Source organism: the organism of the source record quoted next, unplaced genomic scaffold (assembly GCF_019419815.1).
Source record: "Pyrus x bretschneideri cultivar Hongxiangsu unplaced genomic scaffold, Pyrus_bretschneideri_v1 Contig23, whole genome shotgun sequence".
In the NCBI taxonomy this organism is placed as follows: Eukaryota; Viridiplantae; Streptophyta; class Magnoliopsida; order Rosales; family Rosaceae; genus Pyrus; species Pyrus x bretschneideri.
Genome location: NW_025999535.1, coordinates 6,223,631 through 6,245,314, shown reverse-complemented (window position 1 = coordinate 6,245,314; position 21,684 = coordinate 6,223,631). Strand labels below are relative to the sequence as shown.

Genomic DNA, 21,684 nt, shown 5'->3' with positions numbered 1-21,684 from the left:
CCATTCGAGTTTGGGGCCCTGTGCGTGGAGTCCAACTGCTCACTGAGTAACACAAATCGATTATTACTCATAGTAAACGTGCCGACAAGATTTTGACCAATACGAACACGATTTTGACGAACCCAAACACGTCCATTGCTAGAGTTTAAATAGACAATGTAGGGTTGGAATTTGTGATGAAAATTTGTCCCACGTCGACCAAAAACCTGAGGAAGGACATCTTTATAAGTGAGTCTATCAAGCCGCGCATCAAGCGCAAAAACTTGCGAGGGAAATTTGTCGTACCAATCAAGCTATGCAGAGACCTGCTCGGTCTGGTCTTATTCATGAACGTATTGGGATGTTAACGCCTTTCGAGGATTTTACCGTCTCTTCCATGAGCGAACTTTGTTATGACTTTTCCTAATATATGCCATCTATCGTTTCCTTAAAAAAAAAATTAAAAAATTAAAAAATTAAAGTGAGTCCATCTCACTTATTTTAAATAAGAAATAAGAACTGAGAAGGCTGTTTACTGAAAACAGTTATAACCCTTTTGAAAGGATAAGACTGAATTCAAACAACTGTTGGTTTAAGCCATTACAAACTATGGCTCTAGTATTAGTAACATAATGATCAATTTACAATGTTATCTTCGTATTTTTTCACTGGGATACACACACCAATTCGTTGAGAATCCAAGTTTGAGTGCAGGAACTTGAATTAGAAGTAAATGTCCAAGAACTACCACACATCAATTTGCCGCCAAGAATCCAAGTCTAAGTGCAAGAACTTGGATTAGAAGTAAATGTTCAAGAACTACCACATAGTTGTAGTATCTGAAATGTAATAATCAATTTCCAATGTTCCCTTCCTATTCTTTCATTGAGAAACACACATCAATTCGCCAAGAATTCAAGTTCTAATGCAAGAACTTGGATTAGATAGTTGAATCCAAGAACTTGGATTAGACAATTGTAGCCAACAAGATAGACGTCCAAGAACTGTCACACATGTGTAGGGATGTATTTCTGCATTAGGAGATTGCTGGTGCAAGCCTCTATCTTTGGAAAACCAAGTTAGTAATTTATTGTGACTCTAGTTACAACTTATGTTTAATTTTCATATTTGTGATTAAGTTATATATAGTTCAATTTGATTTCTATGTAAAGTGTGTAATTGTTATATATATGTAATATATATATATATAATATGTATTTGGTTGGTTTTAACTTTTAACACTATTTCGTAATATTTTCAAATAGGATTATCTTGTGTGTCAAGAATTAACACCTCTAAATTGCATGTCTAACTTAGAAAAGTACTTTAATTATTTTTGGATCAATCACTTAGAGAAGTATTAGAATGAAAAAAAATAATAGTAGAAATGCTTTTACGAGTCTTTCTGACCCCTGTAAACTGCCATAACGAACGTATTTTAGTAACTAACAAGGAAAATGTCTTTTATATTTCATAAAATTAGGGGTGTAATTACTAATTAGTGGATAAGACAATGATAATGCACATCTCACATTTGTTCTGTTGCAAATATTCCAATTAGGACACAAACACATGCATGTGGTAAAAGAGTGGGAGTTTTCTACACAAAATTAAATAATAAAAAAAACATTTTTTATTTTTCTTTTTTTATTTATTTATTTAAATTTTAAAAGGAGAAGGAAAGTGACAGGAAACATAGTCGTTCGACTCGTTCCCTTGACAGCTTTGAGACGAAACGTTGTGAAGAAAAAGAAAACTTAACCTGTTCGACATCTTGCGGTCAATACCGCCAATGCATTTTATACAAATATATAACAGCTGACATACGTTCCTTAAGCTCCTCTGGGTGGATCTGGTCAGAATCGAACACGCATTTATAAGGTTTTCACACGAGGAGCCTTTGAATTTTTGCATTCCCGGCTGCCATTAGGAAGCCATTTGGAAATTTCTTCAATTTCAGGCTTTTTCTTCAAGTGAAATCAAGGTGAATATTGAATTCTTACAGCTCCATATGAGCTATTTCTGGTCTGTTTCTTTCTGGGTTTTAAAATTTATTGATTTGGTTCAATATTTTGGCAGCTTCGGGGAAGAAAAATTCTGGGTTTTCTATTGAATATCTTCCTATACTATTCAGAGTTCAAATTCTGATGAGAAGATATTTGGTGGGTAGGTGAAAATTTGCTTGCATCTGCTGGAAGTTGGGATATCATAGGTGTTCTCTTGAGGAAAATCGACTTGGGCCGGTGCCAAATCGCGGAAGTTTGAAACTTCGTGTGAGTTTTGCGTGATGAATGTGTTCTAGGGTTTTGGTTATTAGAGGTTTACGGATTAATGAAATGAGAAAGATATTAAACGTTTTCGGCAACAAATAGGTCTTATGAAGACAGGCTGTTTCATTGCTTTGGTTATTCTGCTATGTGCTTCAGCATCAACGAGCTCAGAGGAGAGCAGGACGACAGAGGAAGTTTTTCTCAGTCAACTGGTTGATCCAGCAACTGGAAAGATTGATGGGGACATGGTAACACACTATATAACTTGTTTTTTGTTTGTTTCAGCTTGATAACTTATCCTATGAGTGTGTTGTTTCTAGTTTCACATAGATTAATCCTATATATGATAAATTTGTTCATATGAGTGATTCCGTCATTCGCTTTAAATTTCTATAGAACGTCTTATGTATGGATTACTCTAGTAGGGAGCATCATTTCATATTTGGGGATCGAAAAGTAGATTTGAAAGTTACTTAAAAAGTCTAAGCTTTTGAGTACGTGGAAGTACGTTTGGAGCTTATGAAATGTTTAAGGCACAAAGCTAATTTTACTAAAATATATCTTGATTATGTTAAGCTAGTGAAGAATGTTTGGGCGTAACTTATTTCGAAACCAGAAGTAGTATTTGACATAACCAGTGTCTTGGTAATTTTAACGAACTTTTATATTTATTGCAGATAAACAAGGCCTTAACAGAAAACAACTTTTATTAAAAAGATACTTTGATGTGTTTGAGCTTCACTTTCACCAAGGCCTTCACCAATGAAATTTTTATTCTTCATTAACTCTCTAATATGCTCATTTTTTCGAAAGTTGACATTAAAACTTATGAAATTCTGTGGCCTGCAGGCACAGCTATTATGGATAAGTTGCAAGGTTGATTTGTTCCGTTTGACGGAAGCTATTGAACATCTTGACTTGTGGTTAACAGAGGAAACATATAGTGGCACAGATGAAATTATTTCAAAAACACGGTTATTGGGAAAAGAAAAGTTTCAAAATCTTATTAATGTCCTGCATCCTGAGGTGAAACGAACTCTATCAGATTGTTTAAGAAAGCATAATCTCCTATTCAGTGTCTCTGGAGAAGAGGGTGCCTCTAAGATTTGGTCTGTCAAGTATATCAAGTCCCTGTTTCCCATACCTTATGTTCCAAGAAGAAATTTGGCTGATGTACCTTCTCCAGCCCCTGCACCAAGATCTTCTCCTGGTGTAGCACCTTCCACTTCTCAAAGTCCTAGTCCTACGCCTGCACGCCGTTCTCCACAAGGATCATTTTTTCCTTCCATTCCCAGAAATTCGGGTCCTCAAGCTTCAGGGCCAGCTTCTGGCTCAAATATACAGGAACATAAAGGACAAGATGAACGTAAAAAAATTGTTACTGCTGTTGTTATAACTGCATCAGTGACATTTATTGTTGCAGCAGTGCTCTTTTTATGCTGTACTAAAATATGTAGAAATGGGAAAAAGGATAGACAAAATGATGACAGGCCCCTTCTTAGCCTGAGTCTAACTGATTCTGCTGGTATAATTCTGAAATATCTTGTTTTTGTTATCTGCAGTTGTTTGGAGCCCTTACATTTTGACATTTCTTTGAAATTTGTTTATGTTTCAGGTTCTTCATACAAGTCTTATGCTATGGGAAGTTCCATGAAAGAAGAGAAGCTTGACCATCAATCATTAGGTAATAACTCAAGTCATCTCAGGAAGGCCTAATCTTTAATAGCATTTTTGCATTGAGTCTCATGTTCTCAATGCTTCACTAAATGAAACTGCAGAATTAGGATCCCCTGGAGGTGCTTCCAAGTTTGACGTATCCAACAGTATCAATGGACTAGTACCACCTCCTCCTGGAATGTCTCTTCTGAAGCCTCCGCCTGGCAGAGCAAATCCTCTCCCACCTGAACCACCTTCTTCATTTAAGCCACCTCCCAGCAGGGCTAGTCCTCCTCCACCACCTGTCCCACCTCCCGCTTTAAACCCCCCAGGGAGTGCAGGCCCTCGGCCCCCACCTCCCCCAGCCCCTCCTGGCCCTCGGCCCCCACCGCCTCCAGCACCTCCTGGCCCTCGCCCCCCACCACCTCCAAAGAGCGGCGTTCCTCCTCCTCGGCCACCTCCAGCAATGGCTATTGGTTCAAAGGTAGCTCGACCTCCACCTCTTGCCCCAAAACATCCATCGGATGCTGGATCGGAGGTTGATGGTGATGCTCCTAAAACCAAGCTGAAGCCCTTTTTTTGGGATAAGGTTCTAGCAAACCCTGATAATTCAATGGTTTGGCATCAGATTAAGTCAGGATCATTCCAGTAAGTCGCAATTTTTTTACCTTTTTCTCTTTGTGACCCATGAGTCATTAGATATTATAAGCCTCTGAAAACAATATGCGATTCTTAAACAGATTTGATGAAAATATGATTGAAACTCTCTTTGGGTACAACGCTGCTGATAAAAACAAAAATGAACGCAAGAAAGAGTCTTCATCTCAAGATCCTATGCCACAGTTTATTCAAATTATTAATCCCAAAAAGGCACAAAATCTATCAATTCTTTTGCGGGCATTGAATGTGACCATAGAAGAAGTCTGTGATGCAATTCGTGAAGGTAACTTTTCTCCTTTCTTTCCATGGCATTAAATAATATGCAAGTATTGTCCTTTCCTCATTTTCCAGTGTGTCGAGATGAAATGTACTAGAAGGGATATATGATTTTCCTAGAGGGAAACCTGCAAATTAGCCATTTTATGAGGTTCAACTTATGTCAGTTCAAGTGGCAGATGCACTTAGGGATATTGTTACTCTGCAAATTCTTGGTGAAACATTTTCTTTGAGGAGTTACTTGTCCACTTATCTGCACAGTTTTTTATTTGAGACAAAATTTCTTCTTTTCGTAGAAGAATAATTTGTACAGAAAACTAAAACAAAAGATGATAATGAACCTAGTGTTTGTGGAGGGGCAAGTGCGTTTTTTATTTTTCTGGATAGGGTGGTTACAATGATATAGGAGAAGTTTTGAAGATTAAGGGAAGTGAAGGGCTTGTGGAAAAATGTTTGTTGTTAGGATTTGATATGTTTTGATTTCTTGATATACCTTTCTTCCACATTTACGCAGCTTGGAAGGCAGCAATCTTTAATGTAGGTGTGATTAATTGTTTTGCTGTTGTATTATCTTCAAAATTTTATGGTGGATTTTAGCAGCCGGTAGACTAGAGATTCTGCACATCTTGATGTGTAGATAGTTTGGTCACTCTGCTTCTTATTGTTAAGCTTTTTATAACCATTTCTCCCTGAACTGTTTCCCTGCAATCAAATTGGTCACAGAAATGCATCAATATTCCTTCCAAACTCGGGGGTTATGCATCAATGTACCCCATGACGTCTGATCATTAGTTTTTCTGTTAAAAATTGTCGTGCAGCAAGCACATGATGTAATTTCAGGGGTAGAAATAGAATGATAGACCCTCAATTGAAGATTTACAAAAGAACTATCTGCCTCTTTTTCACCCTCCTCTGTATCACCCTTTCTCGCCTCTTGCTCCTCCCCCTCACACACAGTCAATGTACTCTAACGTGCTAAACAAACATTACAAAACAACCTATTTGAACTAATTAACCAGGTAATCAAATACTGTAGACTAAGAATAACATAAACTACCCAAAATGCTTACCTGCTATAGGACTTCAAATTATTGTTTTTGAAAACCATAAGTGAAAATGCCCTCAATATTTGGTAATAGAATAACATATAAAGAATTCTTACTAAAGACTGTTTCTATAATGACCCATTAACATGCGTTTACTTTTCTTAATTGGATCAGGGAATGAGCTTCCCTCAGAATTCTTACAAACTCTGTTGAAGATGGCACCAACACAAGAAGAAGAACTAAAGCTTAGAATGTTCAATGGTCCACTTTCTCAACTTGGGCCTGCTGAGCGGTTCCTAAAAGCGTTGATTGACATCCCATTTGCTTTTAAGCGATTGGAAGCACTACTTTTTATGTGCACTCTTCAGGAGGAGGCCACCCACCTTAAAGAGTCTTTCGCGACCTTGGAGGTACTGTATATCTGAATTGCATCACTTATATGATTTTGTGTGTCATAGCTCACCTACCCATGCTTTAGTTTTCTTACATTAACTTCTATTGTTCAGAAAGTGTTAAAAAGAAAGAACTAATATAGCTACCTAAACTATGTTTATACAACCATAATAAACATAGAACACAGTGCAGATCTATGTTAAGCTAGCATCCTATGTTCTCTACCCTACACAAAGACATATTGTTCCCCTAGTTTGCAAACCTGAACCAATAAAGAGCCAAATGCCAATGGCAAAAGAAAAATGTACAGTTGAAATAGCATGAAAAAGTCTGATGTAACCAGGAGACAAATGATGCCATGATTGCAAATTACGCACGGGATTGGTTGCTACCATGCACATATGTTAAGAACTTAGTAGTGGCAGACCTATGGTTGCTTTTATTTCTGGTGGGGTTTGGACCCCAACTCTTGCGTATTACTTCATCTAGAAGCCTTCAATTATACATTTACCATGACTGCTCTTTCTCCTTAATGAGATTGCTGAAGAGATTGGAAAATGTTGGCAGATATTTTGTACATTATGCTTATGGTTTTCAAAGTTCACGTCACTTCTGTGATGACTAGTTTATTCAGAATTCAATTTTATATTGCTAATGATATTCACATGTTGAAGCAGAGGACAATAGCATATCAAAACTATGTGTTAGATAGCTTTTTTAAGGCGAAACGATAGCATATCTATTAGATAGCTTCATCTTAGTCATGTCAGCAAAGCTGAATGCTCAAATGGCCCAGACTATACTGTCCTTGGGAGTTGGACATTAGATATGTGATCTATCTGCATCTAGAGGAGATTCCTGAAGATAATCTGGCATGAGGATTTGTACAAATGTACTTGTACGACATTTATAAAAATGTCTATCAGTTCCTATTAAAATGGGGCACAGTTTTTTGTTGTTGTAACCTATCATTTTTTGTTTCCCTACCAGTATTTTTCGGTCCATATATTGAAACATTGCACTAAAAATATCTAAATTATATGGCACCTCATTTCTACGGCAGGTTGCTTGTAAGGAACTAAGAAGCAGTCGGCTTTTCCTCAAGCTTTTGGAAGCTGTTCTTAAAACTGGCAATCGCATGAATGACGGAACATTTCGTGGTGGAGCACAAGCTTTCAAACTTGACACACTCTTGAAATTGTTAGATGTAAAAGGAATAGATGGCAAGACAACGCTTTTGCACTTTGTTGTTCAGGAAATAATCCGCTCTGAGGGTGTCAGAGCTGCTCGTACAGCAAAAGAGAGCAGGAGTTTCTCTAGCATCAAAACAGATGATCTCCTTGAGGACACTTCCAATGAAACAGAAGAACATTATCGCAGTCTCGGTCTTGAGAAAGTTTCAGGTTTAAGCAATGAACTTGAGAATGTCAGAAAAGCATCTGTTTTAGATGCTGAAAGCTTAACAGGAACTGTTGCCAAACTTGGTCATGCACTGATAAAAACCCGGGACTTCCTGAACACGAACATGAAAGATTCAGGGGAAGATAGTGAATTCCATGAAACACTGAAGAGTTTCGTGCAGAATGCTGAGGTTGATATCGTGGGTCTTGTTGAAGAAGAAAAGAGAATCATGGCTCTGGTGAAGAGCACTGGTGACTACTTCCATGGGAATTCAGGGAAAGATGAGGGCTTACGATTGTTTGTTATTGTGCGAGATTTTTTAATAATCGTAGATAAGGTTTGCAGAGAGGTAAAATTGGCACCAAAAAAGTCAACAAAAGTTCAGAAAAAGGAGACACCTTCCTCTGATCCCCACCAGCCTTCTACAACACCATCTGCCTCTGATCTTCGGCTGCCTCCTCCGCCTGATCTCCATAAGCGGCTTTTCCCGGCAATCCAAGATCGACGAATGGATAACTCTAGCTCAGATGATGAAAGTTAATTGATTTTACTTGGAGAAGGTATGTTCTAACCTAGTTGAAGAAAGATAATCTCTCGTATATTTTATAGAAGTTCAATCCATGTGTGTGCGTGCGTAATTTAATTAGAAAAAAAGCAAGTCAAGGATATTTATCTTGAGTACCAAATAAGAAATTATTTTCTTGGCGTGTACTCAGGTGAACATCACTGTAGAATCTCAACAACGACACGCCCTTTTGGTTTGTCTGAAGATGTTATCCGTAGGCAGTGATCACATAAGGATTCGTGAAAAGGGAGATAAGAGTTGAGCCTGTGGCATATACCCTTCTCTTCAAGGTGGAATTTCACTGGATTGAATCTATGCTCACTTTCGAAGGTACCTCCGGTGATGTTTAACCCCAACTTATGGCTGGCCGTGTACATCAATGACTAACCACTGATAAGGCAGACGACAGGACTACACCAGTACTATACCGAACTGGCTGAACTGTGGCTGCTCATCCTCCTTTCAAAAGGCTAACAATTTCTTGATTGACCAGCTATTGGACCTAACATCGCATTAGTAGAGTGACCTTCCTTGTAATTTGGTGTCCTGTGGAGAATGAACTTATGACAAAACAATGTTATTGCCCTTAGACAGCCGGACGTCCGCAGCAGCGATTTAGACTCGGTGATTTTTTTTTTCCTATTTCTTTGTTCTTCTCACCTATGATTATTTGTTTATTACTTTTGTTCATAATTTTGACCTTTTGGGAGTGAAAAAGGTGTAGCAAGGTAGTTTTGTGTTCAATAGAATTGTTTTTACTTTTTTTTTTTTCTCTAAATACAATTGTTTTAACTTGCTGCCGGGAGTTTCTTGTTTCGTATTGAACAAAGAACAATGTTACGGGCATGAGAGGCTTCTGTGGCGATAAAGAAGTTAAAAGAAAGTGCTGCTGGGCTCTTCTCATTTTTTTTTATTTTTCTCATTCTCATTTAAAAAAAAAAGAGACAATTGTAGCAATGGTGTTTTTAATTTTGATTTAATTGGAGTAATAGTCCATCAATAAAAAATTCATGATCATTTTCGTCAACTCCATCAGAATTTCGTCAAAAAACTCATGTTGGAATGACCATTGTTACAATTAGGTTAAAGTTGAGGAACCATTGCTCCAATTGGGTTAAAGTTGAGAGACCATTTCTCTCATTAGGTTAAAGTTAAGGGATCATTGCTATAATTTTTTTTTATTTGATTTTCTATATTTGTCCCTTGATCAGCCTCATATACACATGTGACTCATTTTGGCTGATGTAACGAAGTTGAAGAAAATGATCATAACTACATGTTTTGAAGAGTTAAGGGACGAATGATCATGAATTTTTAATTGAGTGACCATTATTCCAGTTGAGTTAATGTTGATGGACCATTACTGCAATTTTCTTTTAAAAAATTAAAAAAAAAAAAACATCCCCGCTATTTTGTCACCCACTTTGTCTCAAAAATACCCTCAAACATGACAGTGTTATCCAGTGACCCCAACCTGACCTCTCTGAATTCCAGAATCCGGTCCGATTACCTCTTCCCTGCCCCCTTCTCCAGACCCCAAAAGAAAAGCATTCCCATTCCTCCCCCCTTTTTCCAATTCTTTGCTGCCTTCCTTTCCTGGATCCCACATCGAAATCAGCTCCTCCTCCATTTCGTTTTTCAATTTAAAGAAAAATAATAATAATAATTTCACTATTACAAAAGTTTTAAATGATTATATATAAGGAAAAATAATGAAAAATGTTTGAAAATTTTAGATTTTAACGATAAGGACAAAATAAATTGTAAAGTGGATAGTAACAGGATTGATTTTTTAGTATAAAAATGTGGTTTTTCGTTAAAGTGAACAGTACCAAAAGTTTTTCATTAAAGTTCCTTATATAAATGAATAAACTAGAAGAATTAAATGAACAGAAAATGAAGAAAAGATTAATCTAGGAGGGTAAATTTGTTACTAAATATTTTATTAAAATGTGGGCGAATAATAAAAAACATATTGAGTGAAAAGTGAAACCTCAATTTTGTCCATTACTATTGAGAGGAAATAAATAAATAAATAACAAAAAAAAACACATCTGAACACACACCCAACAGCCGTAGGCGCCAACCCCCCCTCCCCCCCCCCCTAAGAACCACCGCTTACTCCTTAGTTGTAATCACTAATTCTTAAACCCTAGGGTTTTAGTCTGCGTGTTCCAAAATCCAGTTCTCCATTTATGGCGCGTTTACGAAACATGAATGAGGAAAGTGGAATCAGAATTGCATTCCTTCAAATGCATTCATGTTGTACATAGGGAATGAAAAAAAAGATGGGGTCCACCCAAAATGGGGAATTCAATTCTGGATTTGTTCAAAATCCGATTACCAAGATATAGGTGGTAATTGAATTTCGGAAGAAAGGGTCCATCAGTAATCAAACTTTTCTTCCTAAAGTGCCCTTGTACTTCTTTTTATATCCCAATACACCTTTGCGGCTCCAACACTCTTGCTCCTTTCTCAGTGGACTCCTTGCAACTTCTTCTCCAATTTCTCTTCGTTCTGCGACTTGGGACTGGAGCTTTCAAAGTCCATCTTCCTCCTTGCCTTCAGTCATCTGTTGTTTATCCCAAACCCGATTCATGTCCCTATTCTTATATATTCTCATTTCGATTCTTCGATCTGCCGAGTCCATGGTTAAAAACTCATTCACTGCCTCAACTAGGAAACTCAAAATTGGGGTAAAAAAATTAAGGTTGGGACATGGAGGGAGGGAGCATGAAAGGTTCTTTGCAAACGTGGGATGGGTTGGTAGCAGAGAAAGATATCTTAGAAAGGGGTAGGTCGGCAGTACGTCAGCAACAGAGAACGATGGGGAAATTTTAGAAAATGGGTAGGTCGGGAAAGACGGGGAAGAGAGGGAGAGACGGGGGATCACAAAAAAAATTAGAAAAATGAAAGAATGAGAAGAAGAGTTTCTGGAAAATTGAAGTTGCAGAGTTTCTAAAAGGTTTTTGAAAGCGTGAATGAGAAGAAGAAATACTAAAAAATAAAAAAAATGAAAGATAAAAATTTTAAAATAATTAGCATAGAAAATAGATTAGTTAAACTAGGGGAATTTTAGCAATCACATCAGTTTTCATTCCGGTTCAAGTGAATTAGTAGTTTATATAGATCAATATCATTCTTACTCCGATTCTAGATAGTTTTAGTAAATAACTTCAACAATAATCTGATTCTGATTCCATCTGATTTCAATTTCTCTGAATCTGATTACGGATTAATAAACGTGCCCTTAGGGTTTTGATTCCATTCGGTGAGACGAGAATCCTCTCTTGAGCTAAGGATGAGGATCCTCCTGATCATGAAATCCGGACCGTTCAACGGCTCTAAATAGAGGGTCCTCTAAAAAGTTATAATAATTGCAATCGTTGAATTAAAATTGAACGGCTCGAATTTCGTGATCAGGAGGATTCATCCTATGCTCCGAGAGGATCCTCTTCCCCATTCGGTGGAACAGTAAGGAGAGCTTTGGAATTCCATTCCGCTGCTCAGGAATCCCAACTTTTCATCGTCAAAGGTTTTGCTCGCTTTTAATTTTTATTAATGTTATTCATCTTTCCAATTGTTCAACTTTCACTTGCTAATTGCTACTCAGATTTTAGGGTTTCAATTCAATTATTGTAGGATTAGACGTGTAAAGATTTGAGCTTTTGGAACTTACCCAAGAATTAATTTCCCTAATTGTTCGACATTGTGATTTATCAAATTTGTTCGAGATGGTTATGTATATTTGGTGTATCTGCAATTCCGCAGCTTAAAAAAAAAAAAAAATCAGTTTTTGTGATACCTTCGCAGTTAATTTGTGGTGGTTGCTTTGAATTATTCAGCATGTCGTCCTTAAGGAATGCTGTTAGCCGACGGGCTCACAAGGAACGAGCTCAACCGAGAGTGACCACATTCCGTTCGCTGGTAGACTTTCGCATAATGTTGTTTTGCATCAGATGATGGGATTAATGTTTTTGTGTTTTGGGTCCAAATTTTTTATAGGGAATCGATGAAAAAATTTGGGCTTCTTGAAAGCGTGCGGAGGAGACTTTACGGGTAAATTTATGATGGCTATGTTGCTCGTCTCCTTGGATTTCATCATCTACTAATAGCCTGGTAGTTTAACTTCCGGATATGGTATACGTCTCTCATCTGTCTTTTCAACAGAGACTCAAGGAGAAACCCTTCTTCAGAAACCCAGATGAGTTCAACTTCAAGATGGCCAAGACACGAACTGTTGATGGAGTCCATAAATTAGAGTAATTTAAAACTCTACTTTACTCTTCTATATCGTTTTCCTTTTTCACACTTGCTACTCAAATGGTATAGCTCACTACAGGAGTTGGGCAAACAAGTACACTCCAGAAGAGCTCCTGCTTATGAAGACCCAAGATATTGGATACATATTTCAGAAAGTGCAGAGTGAGAAAAAGGTTATAAATACGTATATCATGAAGCTATGGTTTACCGATTGGTTTTTGAAATTAACATGTTGGTTATAATTGTGTAGTTAATTAATTTAGAAAACTGAAAAGTTAACTGCAATGCTGCACTCTCTTGATAATCGGCCTTCAAGTAGACATGTTTACTTTACTGAAGACAGGTTTGAGCTTCCTTCAAATCTTCTGTCCTCGGAGAATTTTAATTCTGTATTAGTGGATTTTTTTTTATTTTTTAACTTTTCGTTGCTGTTATTTGTATTCAGACTTCGATCTGGTGAAAGATGATTTTCACCATTTTTCAGTTCTTTGTTATCCCTTATTATCCCCAGAGGTTGCGTGTTTCCATTGTTCTAATTGATTTTGTTATGTATATTTTCTTATATTCATTGAGTTTGTTTTGTCATCAGTAGGCACAAGTATCTGGAGTGATCTGTTAACCCCTTTTTCCAAGCAAACACACAACACACAACACAAACATATATCTGGTGTACATGAACCCCAACGTTCATATGCACGCATACACTACACACATTGAAAAGGAACTGTAACAAATGGGAAGATGTATACATAAAACTTGTGTGTTTCTCCTGATCCTGTTTTGGACTTATATGAAATGCTTTTCATCCTGTTTACTTGAGTATATTTACAAAAAAAATTATGGCCCCGAAAAAGGGGACATAGAAATACCATGATACAAGTGACTACAAGTGTGTTATTACAAATCTGCAAACTGCTTCCTTTCAGGCCCATGTACTTATAGTAATTCTGATTCTGTTGAAAGTAGATCCTCATGGCTTCGACTGGGGACACTAGGCTAATTTCTTAGTGTTGTTAATTGTTTCTTGGGAAGACATTATTATTCAATTCTTCAAATGGGGGTATGATCTATAATGTTATTAAATTCATGTGAGACCACTCCGTGTGAAAGAGTAGGGAAGAAAAGTAGTTTCTTAACTTCTCATCATTTATGTTCCCATTTGCCAAATATTTTATCTTGTTTTGCACATTTTTAGAAATAAGTTTTATCGTGTTAATTATTTTTTTGGCAGGAAGGAAGCTAGAGAAATTCAATCACGTCCAAAAAGTGGAAAAATGCCGGTTTCTGAGGACATTCCTGATCATATAAAAAGGTACAAACAAAAGTTTCAGTGATAGGGGACATACTGAGGAGTTGGGTTTATACTGGAAGTTTTATTTAATTTTTTTTATTTTCATCAATATCAGTATCAATTATGCATTTCTATGCATCGCATTATCGTAGAAACAAATTCCCATCGATTTTGCTCATAAGATCTTCGCATGTTTTGCTATCTAAGAATAATTGTGCTGTGATTGGTTTGCACTTTTGCATAGTTGCATTCTAAAAGCAATAAGATTGCTTTGTGATACAAATCCATCAACCATGAAGTGAATAGGACTGGATTGTTTCGTAATAGAGGAAAGGTTTTAAGCAAAACTAGTCTCACAAGACCAAAGGCTGCGATTTGGCTTTTATACTGTAATGTGATTGTGATTTGTGAATATGTCAACTGACCTAAAAGAGCATAAACAAATCTTAATGGTTACAAGTATATGGCATAAAAAAATTCACAATAAATAAAAAATTATCTTGTAAAAGTTGTTCTGTATGCTAAATTATTAACCTGTTTGATAAAACAGCTCTTTGCTGCCATGCGAACCAATGCTTGCATCTTCCTTCTTGTCTCTATTGTCAGCAAGGATTCTTGTAGCCCGATATTGTTGTTTTGTTTGTCTTATATTGTTGTATTCAATGTGCAGGAAAACAGCTGGTTCCTACAGAGAGCTTGAAGGAAGGAGGAAGAGAGTCAATGAGTTGGAGAAAATTTATATGGACATGGCAATGCAGAAGGAATTACAGGTAGTGACATCTACATTTGTTTGGTTAGTTCTGGGTTTTTTGTTGTCCATGGAAAGTTTTGAAAACAATTCCATCTGAATTAACAGAAAAGGGGTAAAAACCGCAAAGTATGTGAAGATGAGATTGTCTCCCCAACATCCAACGCTGTATGCAAGTGGCGGGCAGAGCGGAAGCGTTAAAAGGTATGTGTTGATCTATTATTAATTTATTAGCCTTGTTTATCAGTTAAAACATTGTGTACTCCTCTGTGCAATGGAAATCACGCACTTAACTCGACATGTTTCTGTGATTTTGCAAGGAATGAGGCTGCTATAGATACCTAGGACCCCGGAAAAAAGTCTGGACCTGACGTACCATGACTTTCCATGTAACGGAAGTTTTGATCTGCATATGAACATGTCACAAGTGATATAGTCAGATATATATTTGCTTGCTTTTAGGGAAGAAGCAACTGCGTTTTTTTTTTGTCTCTGGTAGTCTGACCCTAGCGGGATTTATAACAAACTGACATTCTTGTCGTTTATTAATATCATCAGTATTAAGCTCTTTAATGTGTGCAACTTGGTAGACAACTCTGGTTTTACTTTTTGTTAGGTTATGTGGTGGTGCAATTCGACTGCCCCATCTCCGACCAAATACTTTTCAAGAGTATATATGTGATGTGTGTAAGGTCTGGTTTGGTATTGCTGTGTTTTGAAAAAAAAACTGATTTTGATGTGTTGTGAGAATAAGCTCGTTTTTGCTGTTTCACGTTTGAAGCTATTTTTCACCAAAAACTGTGAAAATAAGTTGTTTTTAAGTGTTTACCAAACATTTTTTTTAGTTCAGTTTTTTTTTATACCCGTTTTTTATAAAAGCATCTCAGTACCAAACTAGTACTACACAAACAAGGATGCAACAATTTGGAGGAAGAAAAGAGAAATATATTGTTTGCTAAAAAGCAATAATATTCATCCGATACGATTTAGAAGAGAGATTAATTTGTCGGAAAGATTAATGGGGACGAAAAAGTCGCCGGCAGCAGCTAAGAAGCGACCGATGGAGAAGCAGCCCAAAACTGTTTTCTGTTGCCCCTTCTGCTACCAAGGCAGCTGCGTTGAGTGCTCCATTGACATGAACAACTCAATTGGTGTGGTGGTTCTGTTCCGTTTGCCTTGCAAGTTACGACACCACCACCACATCGTTGACTAAACCCATCGACGTTTACAAGGAGTGCCTTGACAAATACGGGCGCACTCTTGATCAATGATATTGCTCATTGCTCACTGCTTGATGCTCTTAGCCTCAGGAAGCTGATCAATAGAATTCTTCATGTCCAAGTCTTTCTCCTTCTTGACTTGTAATTTCTGACTTTCAATAGTTTGTTTATGGATACATTAGGGTTTATATTTGGAATAATCCATCTTAGAATTCTTCATCTTCTCCTTTTTGTTTAATTTCTCGTTCATGTTGCATGCTCGTCATGCACGTTCATAAAACGGTCAACCTGAACACGACCCATTATAAATGAGTGAGAAGCCTCTTGACACGCGCTCACAAAACACAAATTGCCATCTGTGTCCATCGCCATAACTTTTTAAAAATATGTTTTTAACGGTTTCACCATCATGGAAAGTGCAACCAATTTCCGGTAAACAAATTTCAGTTTCATAATTGCTAGCAAATATTTGACTATTAGATTTGATTCAACGGTCTTCAATCACTCAATTCAATTCAAACTGGTAAATCAAATTCAACGGCCAAATGTGCCACCAAGTGCTTGTAAGCGTTAACAAAAATGGTGTGAACAGAAGAGTGAAAGTTGTGAAACCATACAGCACAAGAACCATATGATTTAAAGCACTGTCATTAAGTATGTAAACCCACAAAGAACACATCCAAAAAGAAAGAAGCAAAAGAAGTTCCCACAATATCATCTATCTGTTAAGGAGCTAGAAGAAGACAATTATATACACAAACATTAGTAACCTACAACCCTAACTTTAAAACCTGACACGATTTCCAGACACAAGAGAACCAATTACCTAATTTAACCTACCGGACAGCTAAATCTGAGATGGAACACATTAATCCCGCAACAATTGTCATTTCAGTCATCATCACCACCGACGTTCTTGGATGAGGCACCGGTCTTCTTTGGGAGCAGAAGGTTGTGAATGTTGGGCATCACACCACCATTTGCAATTGTCACATCACCAAGAAGCTTGCTGAGCTCCTCGTCATTGCGCACAGCGAGCTGAATGTGACGAGGTACAATGCGAGTCTTCTTGTTGTCTCTTGCAGCATTACCAGCCAATTCCAGAACCTGTAAAATTGACCAAATTAAAACAACATTAGAATCAAAACCCTAATTTGAAAAAAGAAAATCAACTCAGTACCATAACTTCAGCAAAGAAAAGATCACAATTTTGAAAGTCAGACAAACACTAACTTAATTAACAACTAAATTGGAAGGGAGAGCACATTGAGGGAACAAATTCTAATTCAAATCCCCACGATAATCCACCAATCTATTTAGATCACAGTAATCCAATAACCGTATCCTCACGAAAAATTAATAAAATAAATAACCAACAAAAAGAACCCCAATTTTTTAAAATTGAACAATGCCTCAACAATATCGACCCCCGGATCATAATTCAAAGATTAACAGATGACAATTCGATTAACTTAAGCTCAAAGCCCCCTACTTTCATACGCAAAATGAAATAAAACCAAATTAATTCAGCCACCAATAAAATAAATTAATAAAATTATTATGAAAAATATATTAATTAATTCAAGAAAAGAAAAAACACGGATCCAGGATCCTAACATTGGTTCATCAGAAGCAGATGAAGAACAAATCATCAAAATTTCACATTTTCTCATGTTCTATATGTAATTCCTGCACAGAAAAGCTAAATCGAAACAAAATATTTCCCAATTTGAAACCCTAACCCTAGATTCACAAAAAGGGAAGAAGAAACACACACGCAGATGCAAATAAAGAGGAATAACAAGATCGAGAAAGAGAGGTTATACCTCAGCGGCAAGGTATTCAAGGACAGCGGCGAGGTAGACCGGAGCTCCGGCACCGACACGTTCGGCGTACTTTCCTGCTTTCAGGAAACGAGCAATACGACCGACAGGGAATTGCAAACCGGCCTTGCTGGACCGCGATGTGGCCTTCTTAGCGGCTCCGGATCCCAAAGCTTTGCCACGACCCGCCATTGATGGACCTCCAAGAACAATTTGAGAGAGAGAGAGAGAGAGAGAGAGAGAGAGAGGAGAGGACAAATAGAAGAGACGCGATCGAGAGAAACAGAGAGTTTGGTGGTACGGAGGAGGACTGCGACGGGATTCAGGTATTTATAGGGGTTGGGATTTGAATATGGGCCAATAGGTTGAAGTTTGCGGATCGAGAACGAAAGCCGTCGATTAGATAGCTATTGCACGGAGGGGATTCGTTGAGTGAGAGGTTTCAAACATTCTGTTCTGGTCACATTTGTTGAAGTGACGAAACTAGCCTTGTCTTCAACAATATAAAGGAAAGAGCCAATTCTCATAATTGTTTAATACCTAGAGTGTTCTTTTGAACAATTAATTGACCTTGAACAATTCACTAGCATATTGTGCCCATAAAGGATTGTCAATTTAAAATGTACAAAATTTCGTTATGCTCAGTATTTGTAGTTCCACGAGCATATGCTATTATGCTCTATCACGAATCAACTACTTATAATTACAGTCCCACCACGGGACCCAAAGACCCAAAATCTTAGTTTTGATTTATTTAAGTAATATCCAATATTGCCACTTAATACTACCGTTTTGTAGTATTTATCTTCACTTGTAAGTGAGAGGTCTTCCCTTGTAAGTGAGAGGTCTTAGGTTCAATTCTCGTCAAAGACGAATTTGAACCACATTATTGATGGCCCATTGTGAGGCTAAACCCACCCCCTCACCCTTAATGTAGATAATATCGTTTGTTAAAAAAAAAAAAGAACTAATATCCAATATTAACATAATTAAAGGTTTAGATGGTTCAAAGCCCACTACTGTGTAATTATGAAATGGACACTCTCACTACCGTATAACGCGAGTTAGATTTAATACGTGTTATGGTACTAGCTTTATGAATTGGTCGTTAGGTAAATACTAATGAGCCCTAAAACTCGATTTTCGAAAGTTTTTTATACTAGCATTCATGTTTACTTAAAAAGTTGATAAAAATGTGTTATTGTTGTCAATTTTTTTTTGGTTATGTCCAGACTTGTACGCCACACTTAGTAATAGATATTTTTTGTTATTTATTTTAGGTGATTTGTGTAATTTTAGCAATTTATTCATCTCATGAAATTAAAATGTAGACTATTCAGGTCTCCTTCCAATTCCTACCTCAACAGAAGCTAATGTGAGGTATTTATGGAGATATAATTTAACCACATCTAGTACGAATAGACCACGCATACTAGAATCTCAAGATGACGGTTTTATTTTTGAACTCGTGAGCAAACGATCTTCTCCACCTCGATGGGTCTAGCATAAATGTCCATCATGATGTATTTCCAACACATGAGTCTCTTTCTCACCTCTCTGCCAATTGGGCTCAAGCAAGTTGGGCATAGATCTTCGGAGGTCCCTTGGGTGTTTCCTCTGCTATAGCAGGCCAATTGCCAATGGGGAGAGTGAATGTGGAGTACAAGGGGTGGTACACCCCTAATAAGGCAAAAAACTCAAAAGGGATGACTAGGTACACCACATGTGACTGGGTACACCTCTTGTCGATATGACTGGGTAGCCCTTCATCAGTTTTAGTTTGCTTGGGCTCGTCATATTTGTGTTAAGATATTTAGTTGTTTGTTTTTCAATAAATTCCTATTTGTTAAGAAGCCTGTTGCTTTTACCTATTCCTTAGGAGAATCCCAGATTATTAGGAGTTGTTAGTCGTGGGATTAAATGTTGCTTTATTTTCTAGCTTTCAGTTATTTGCATTTGTACTTAATTAGACTTCAAGTCAATGAATCGGTATCGCATTCCCTTTCACTCATTCTGCAGCAAACTCAATTTTTAGTTTTACAACAATTGGTATCAGAACTCCCTACTGAGGTCAGATTTGAAAAAGCAGCGGCTTTCATTCTTGCCGCAGCAAGATATTCAATGGCTTTTGAAAACAACTTTGTGCAACCTGTGATTCCACGCTTTCATGGTCACTATGATCATTTGAGTATGTTGATGGAAAATTTTCTGCGATCCAAGGAGTACTGGACTCTCGTGGAAACCGGCATCGCTGAGCCTGCTAGTGAGACTGTTTTGACAAAAGCATAAAGAAAGACGTTGGAGGATTAGAGATTGAAGGATTTGAAGACAAAGAATTATTTGTTTCAAGCAACAGATCGTGCCATTCTTGAAACCATCCTCAAGAAGGACAATACTAAAGACATCCAGGATTCGATGAAGAAGAAGTACCAAGGCACTGCACGGGTGAAACGTGCACAACTCCAAGCTATTCGCAAAGAGTTTGAAATTCTTCACATGAAGGAAGGAGAGTTAGTTAATGATTTTTGCAAGAACACTATTGATTGCGAACAAGATGCGCATTCATGGAAAAAATTTGGAAGATATTGCAGTCATTGAGAAAATCCTTCGCTCAATGACACACAAATTTGACTATGTGGTGTGCTCCATTAAAGGATTGAATGACATTGATAGTCTTTCGATTGATGTGTTGCAAAGCTCACTGTTAGTTCATGAGTAGATGATGACTAACTATGTTTGTGGAGGAGCAAGCCTTGAAGGTCACTACTCATGAAGGAACTACTTCTCCAGGAAGAGGTAGAGGAAGTGAGGGATTTTGAGGAAGAGGCAGAGGTAGAGGACGCCAACTTTCTTACAATCAATGAGCACAATTTGACAATGAGAGTGTGGAATGTTATCACTGTCACAAGCTTGGCCACTATCAGTATGAATACCCTGACAAATAGAAGGAAACCAAGGTAAATTTCGCTGAGACTGAAGGAGAAATGCTCTTGATGGCTTACATCAACAAGAAGGAGAATTCATCAGGTGATACTTGGTATTTAGATTCGGGTTGCAGCAATCACATGTGTGGAAACAAGTCTTTGTTCTCTAATTTGGATGAAACATTCAAAGAAACTGTGAAGCTTGGGAACAACTCCTGCATTTCTGTCATGGGGAAATGGGATATCAAATTCCATATGAAAAACAACATTGTGCAAACAATTTCTAGTGTGTTTTATATCCAAGAATTGAAAAGCAATCTCATCAGTATGGCTCAACTGCAAGAGAGGGGTTATATCATCATCATTCAACAAAACCGATGTCAAATTCATCATCTATAGAATGCCTAATAACATAAATAAAAATGACAGCCAATCGTATATTCCCTTTGCACATTCAATATGATGCTCAGAAGTGTCTCTCAACAAGAGTGAAAGATCCAACATGGATGTGGCATCTTCGTTATGGTCATTTTCAAAGGCTTGAAAACCCTACATGAGAAGAACATGGTGGAAGGACTGCCTAAGATTAATTGTCCCACAGAAATCTGTGAAGATTGTATTGTTAGTAAACAACATTGTGATCTTTTCCAGCAAAGAAAAGCATGGAGAGCTGAGCAAATCCTACAGTTGGTTCATTCAGACTTTTGTGGACCAATCAATCCAACATCGAATGGAAACAAAAGGTATTTCATTATCTTCATTGATGATTATAGTCGAAAAACATGGGTTTATTAATTTCTTGCAAGAGAAATTTGAAACTTTTATTGTTTTTAAAAGCTTTAAGGCTCGAGTTGAAAAAGAATCTGCAAGTGCATTCAGACCCTTCGTACATATTGTGGTGGTGAATTTAACTCACATAACTTTGCAAGTTTTTGTGAATTGCATGGAATACGGAGGCAACTTACTGCTGCATACACACCATAGCACAACGGCGTGGCAAAAAGAAAGAATCAGACGATTATGAACATGGTGCAAAGCATGTTGGTAAAAAAAAGTATTCCGAAGACTTTCTGGCCAAAAGCAGTCAATTGGAGTGTTCAAGTACTTAACCGAAGCCCTACCCTTGCTGTAAAAAACATAACACCACAAGAAACTTAGAGTGAAGCCAG

General features: G+C 37.3%; 3 protein-coding genes across 10 annotated transcripts; 2 read left to right on the top strand and 1 right to left on the bottom strand.

The window, feature by feature from the left end:
• Positions 1-1,701: 1,701 nt before the first annotated feature.
• Positions 1,702-9,008, top strand: LOC103938206 (formin-like protein 5). Its single transcript, XM_018645205.2, has 9 exons — positions 1,702-1,963; positions 2,059-2,497; positions 3,099-3,774; positions 3,865-3,933; positions 4,028-4,553; positions 4,646-4,848; positions 6,062-6,297; positions 7,344-8,241; positions 8,398-9,008. The coding sequence occupies exons 2-8, from the start codon at positions 2,357-2,359 to the stop codon at positions 8,220-8,222; spliced, it is 2,730 nt and encodes a 909-aa protein (XP_018500721.2). The 5' UTR covers positions 1,702-1,963; positions 2,059-2,356; the 3' UTR covers positions 8,223-8,241; positions 8,398-9,008.
• A 2,490-nt stretch (positions 9,009-11,498) lies between these two features.
• On the top strand, positions 11,499-15,116 carry LOC103948744 (probable U3 small nucleolar RNA-associated protein 11). Of its 8 annotated transcripts, XR_007258857.1 has the most exons (9): positions 11,500-11,781; positions 12,092-12,305; positions 12,417-12,508; positions 12,589-12,682; positions 12,760-12,852; positions 13,741-13,821; positions 14,471-14,570; positions 14,657-14,752; positions 14,869-15,116. XR_007258857.1 is itself a non-coding variant. In XM_048585713.1 (8 exons), the coding sequence occupies exons 4-7, from the start codon at positions 12,794-12,796 to the stop codon at positions 14,747-14,749; spliced, it is 333 nt and encodes a 110-aa protein (XP_048441670.1). In that variant the 5' UTR covers positions 11,509-11,781; positions 12,252-12,305; positions 12,417-12,508; positions 12,589-12,793; the 3' UTR covers positions 14,750-14,752; positions 14,869-15,116. The 8 variants fall into 8 exon arrangements, 1 of the variants encoding a protein (XP_048441670.1); XR_007258855.1 differs by having other exon boundaries at positions 11,499-11,781; positions 12,760-13,821; XR_007258853.1 differs by having other exon boundaries at positions 11,501-11,781; positions 12,092-12,173; positions 12,252-12,305; positions 12,589-13,821.
• Positions 15,117-16,365: 1,249 nt separating this feature from the next.
• On the bottom strand, positions 16,366-17,901 carry LOC103938195 (histone H2A.6). The gene is made up of 2 exons (XM_009348191.3): positions 17,595-17,901; positions 16,366-16,875 (listed from the first exon to the last, which is right to left on the bottom strand). The coding sequence occupies exons 1-2, from the start codon at positions 17,781-17,783 to the stop codon at positions 16,660-16,662; spliced, it is 405 nt and encodes a 134-aa protein (XP_009346466.1). The 5' UTR covers positions 17,784-17,901; the 3' UTR covers positions 16,366-16,659.
• Between the last annotated feature and the right edge of the window lie 3,783 nt (positions 17,902-21,684).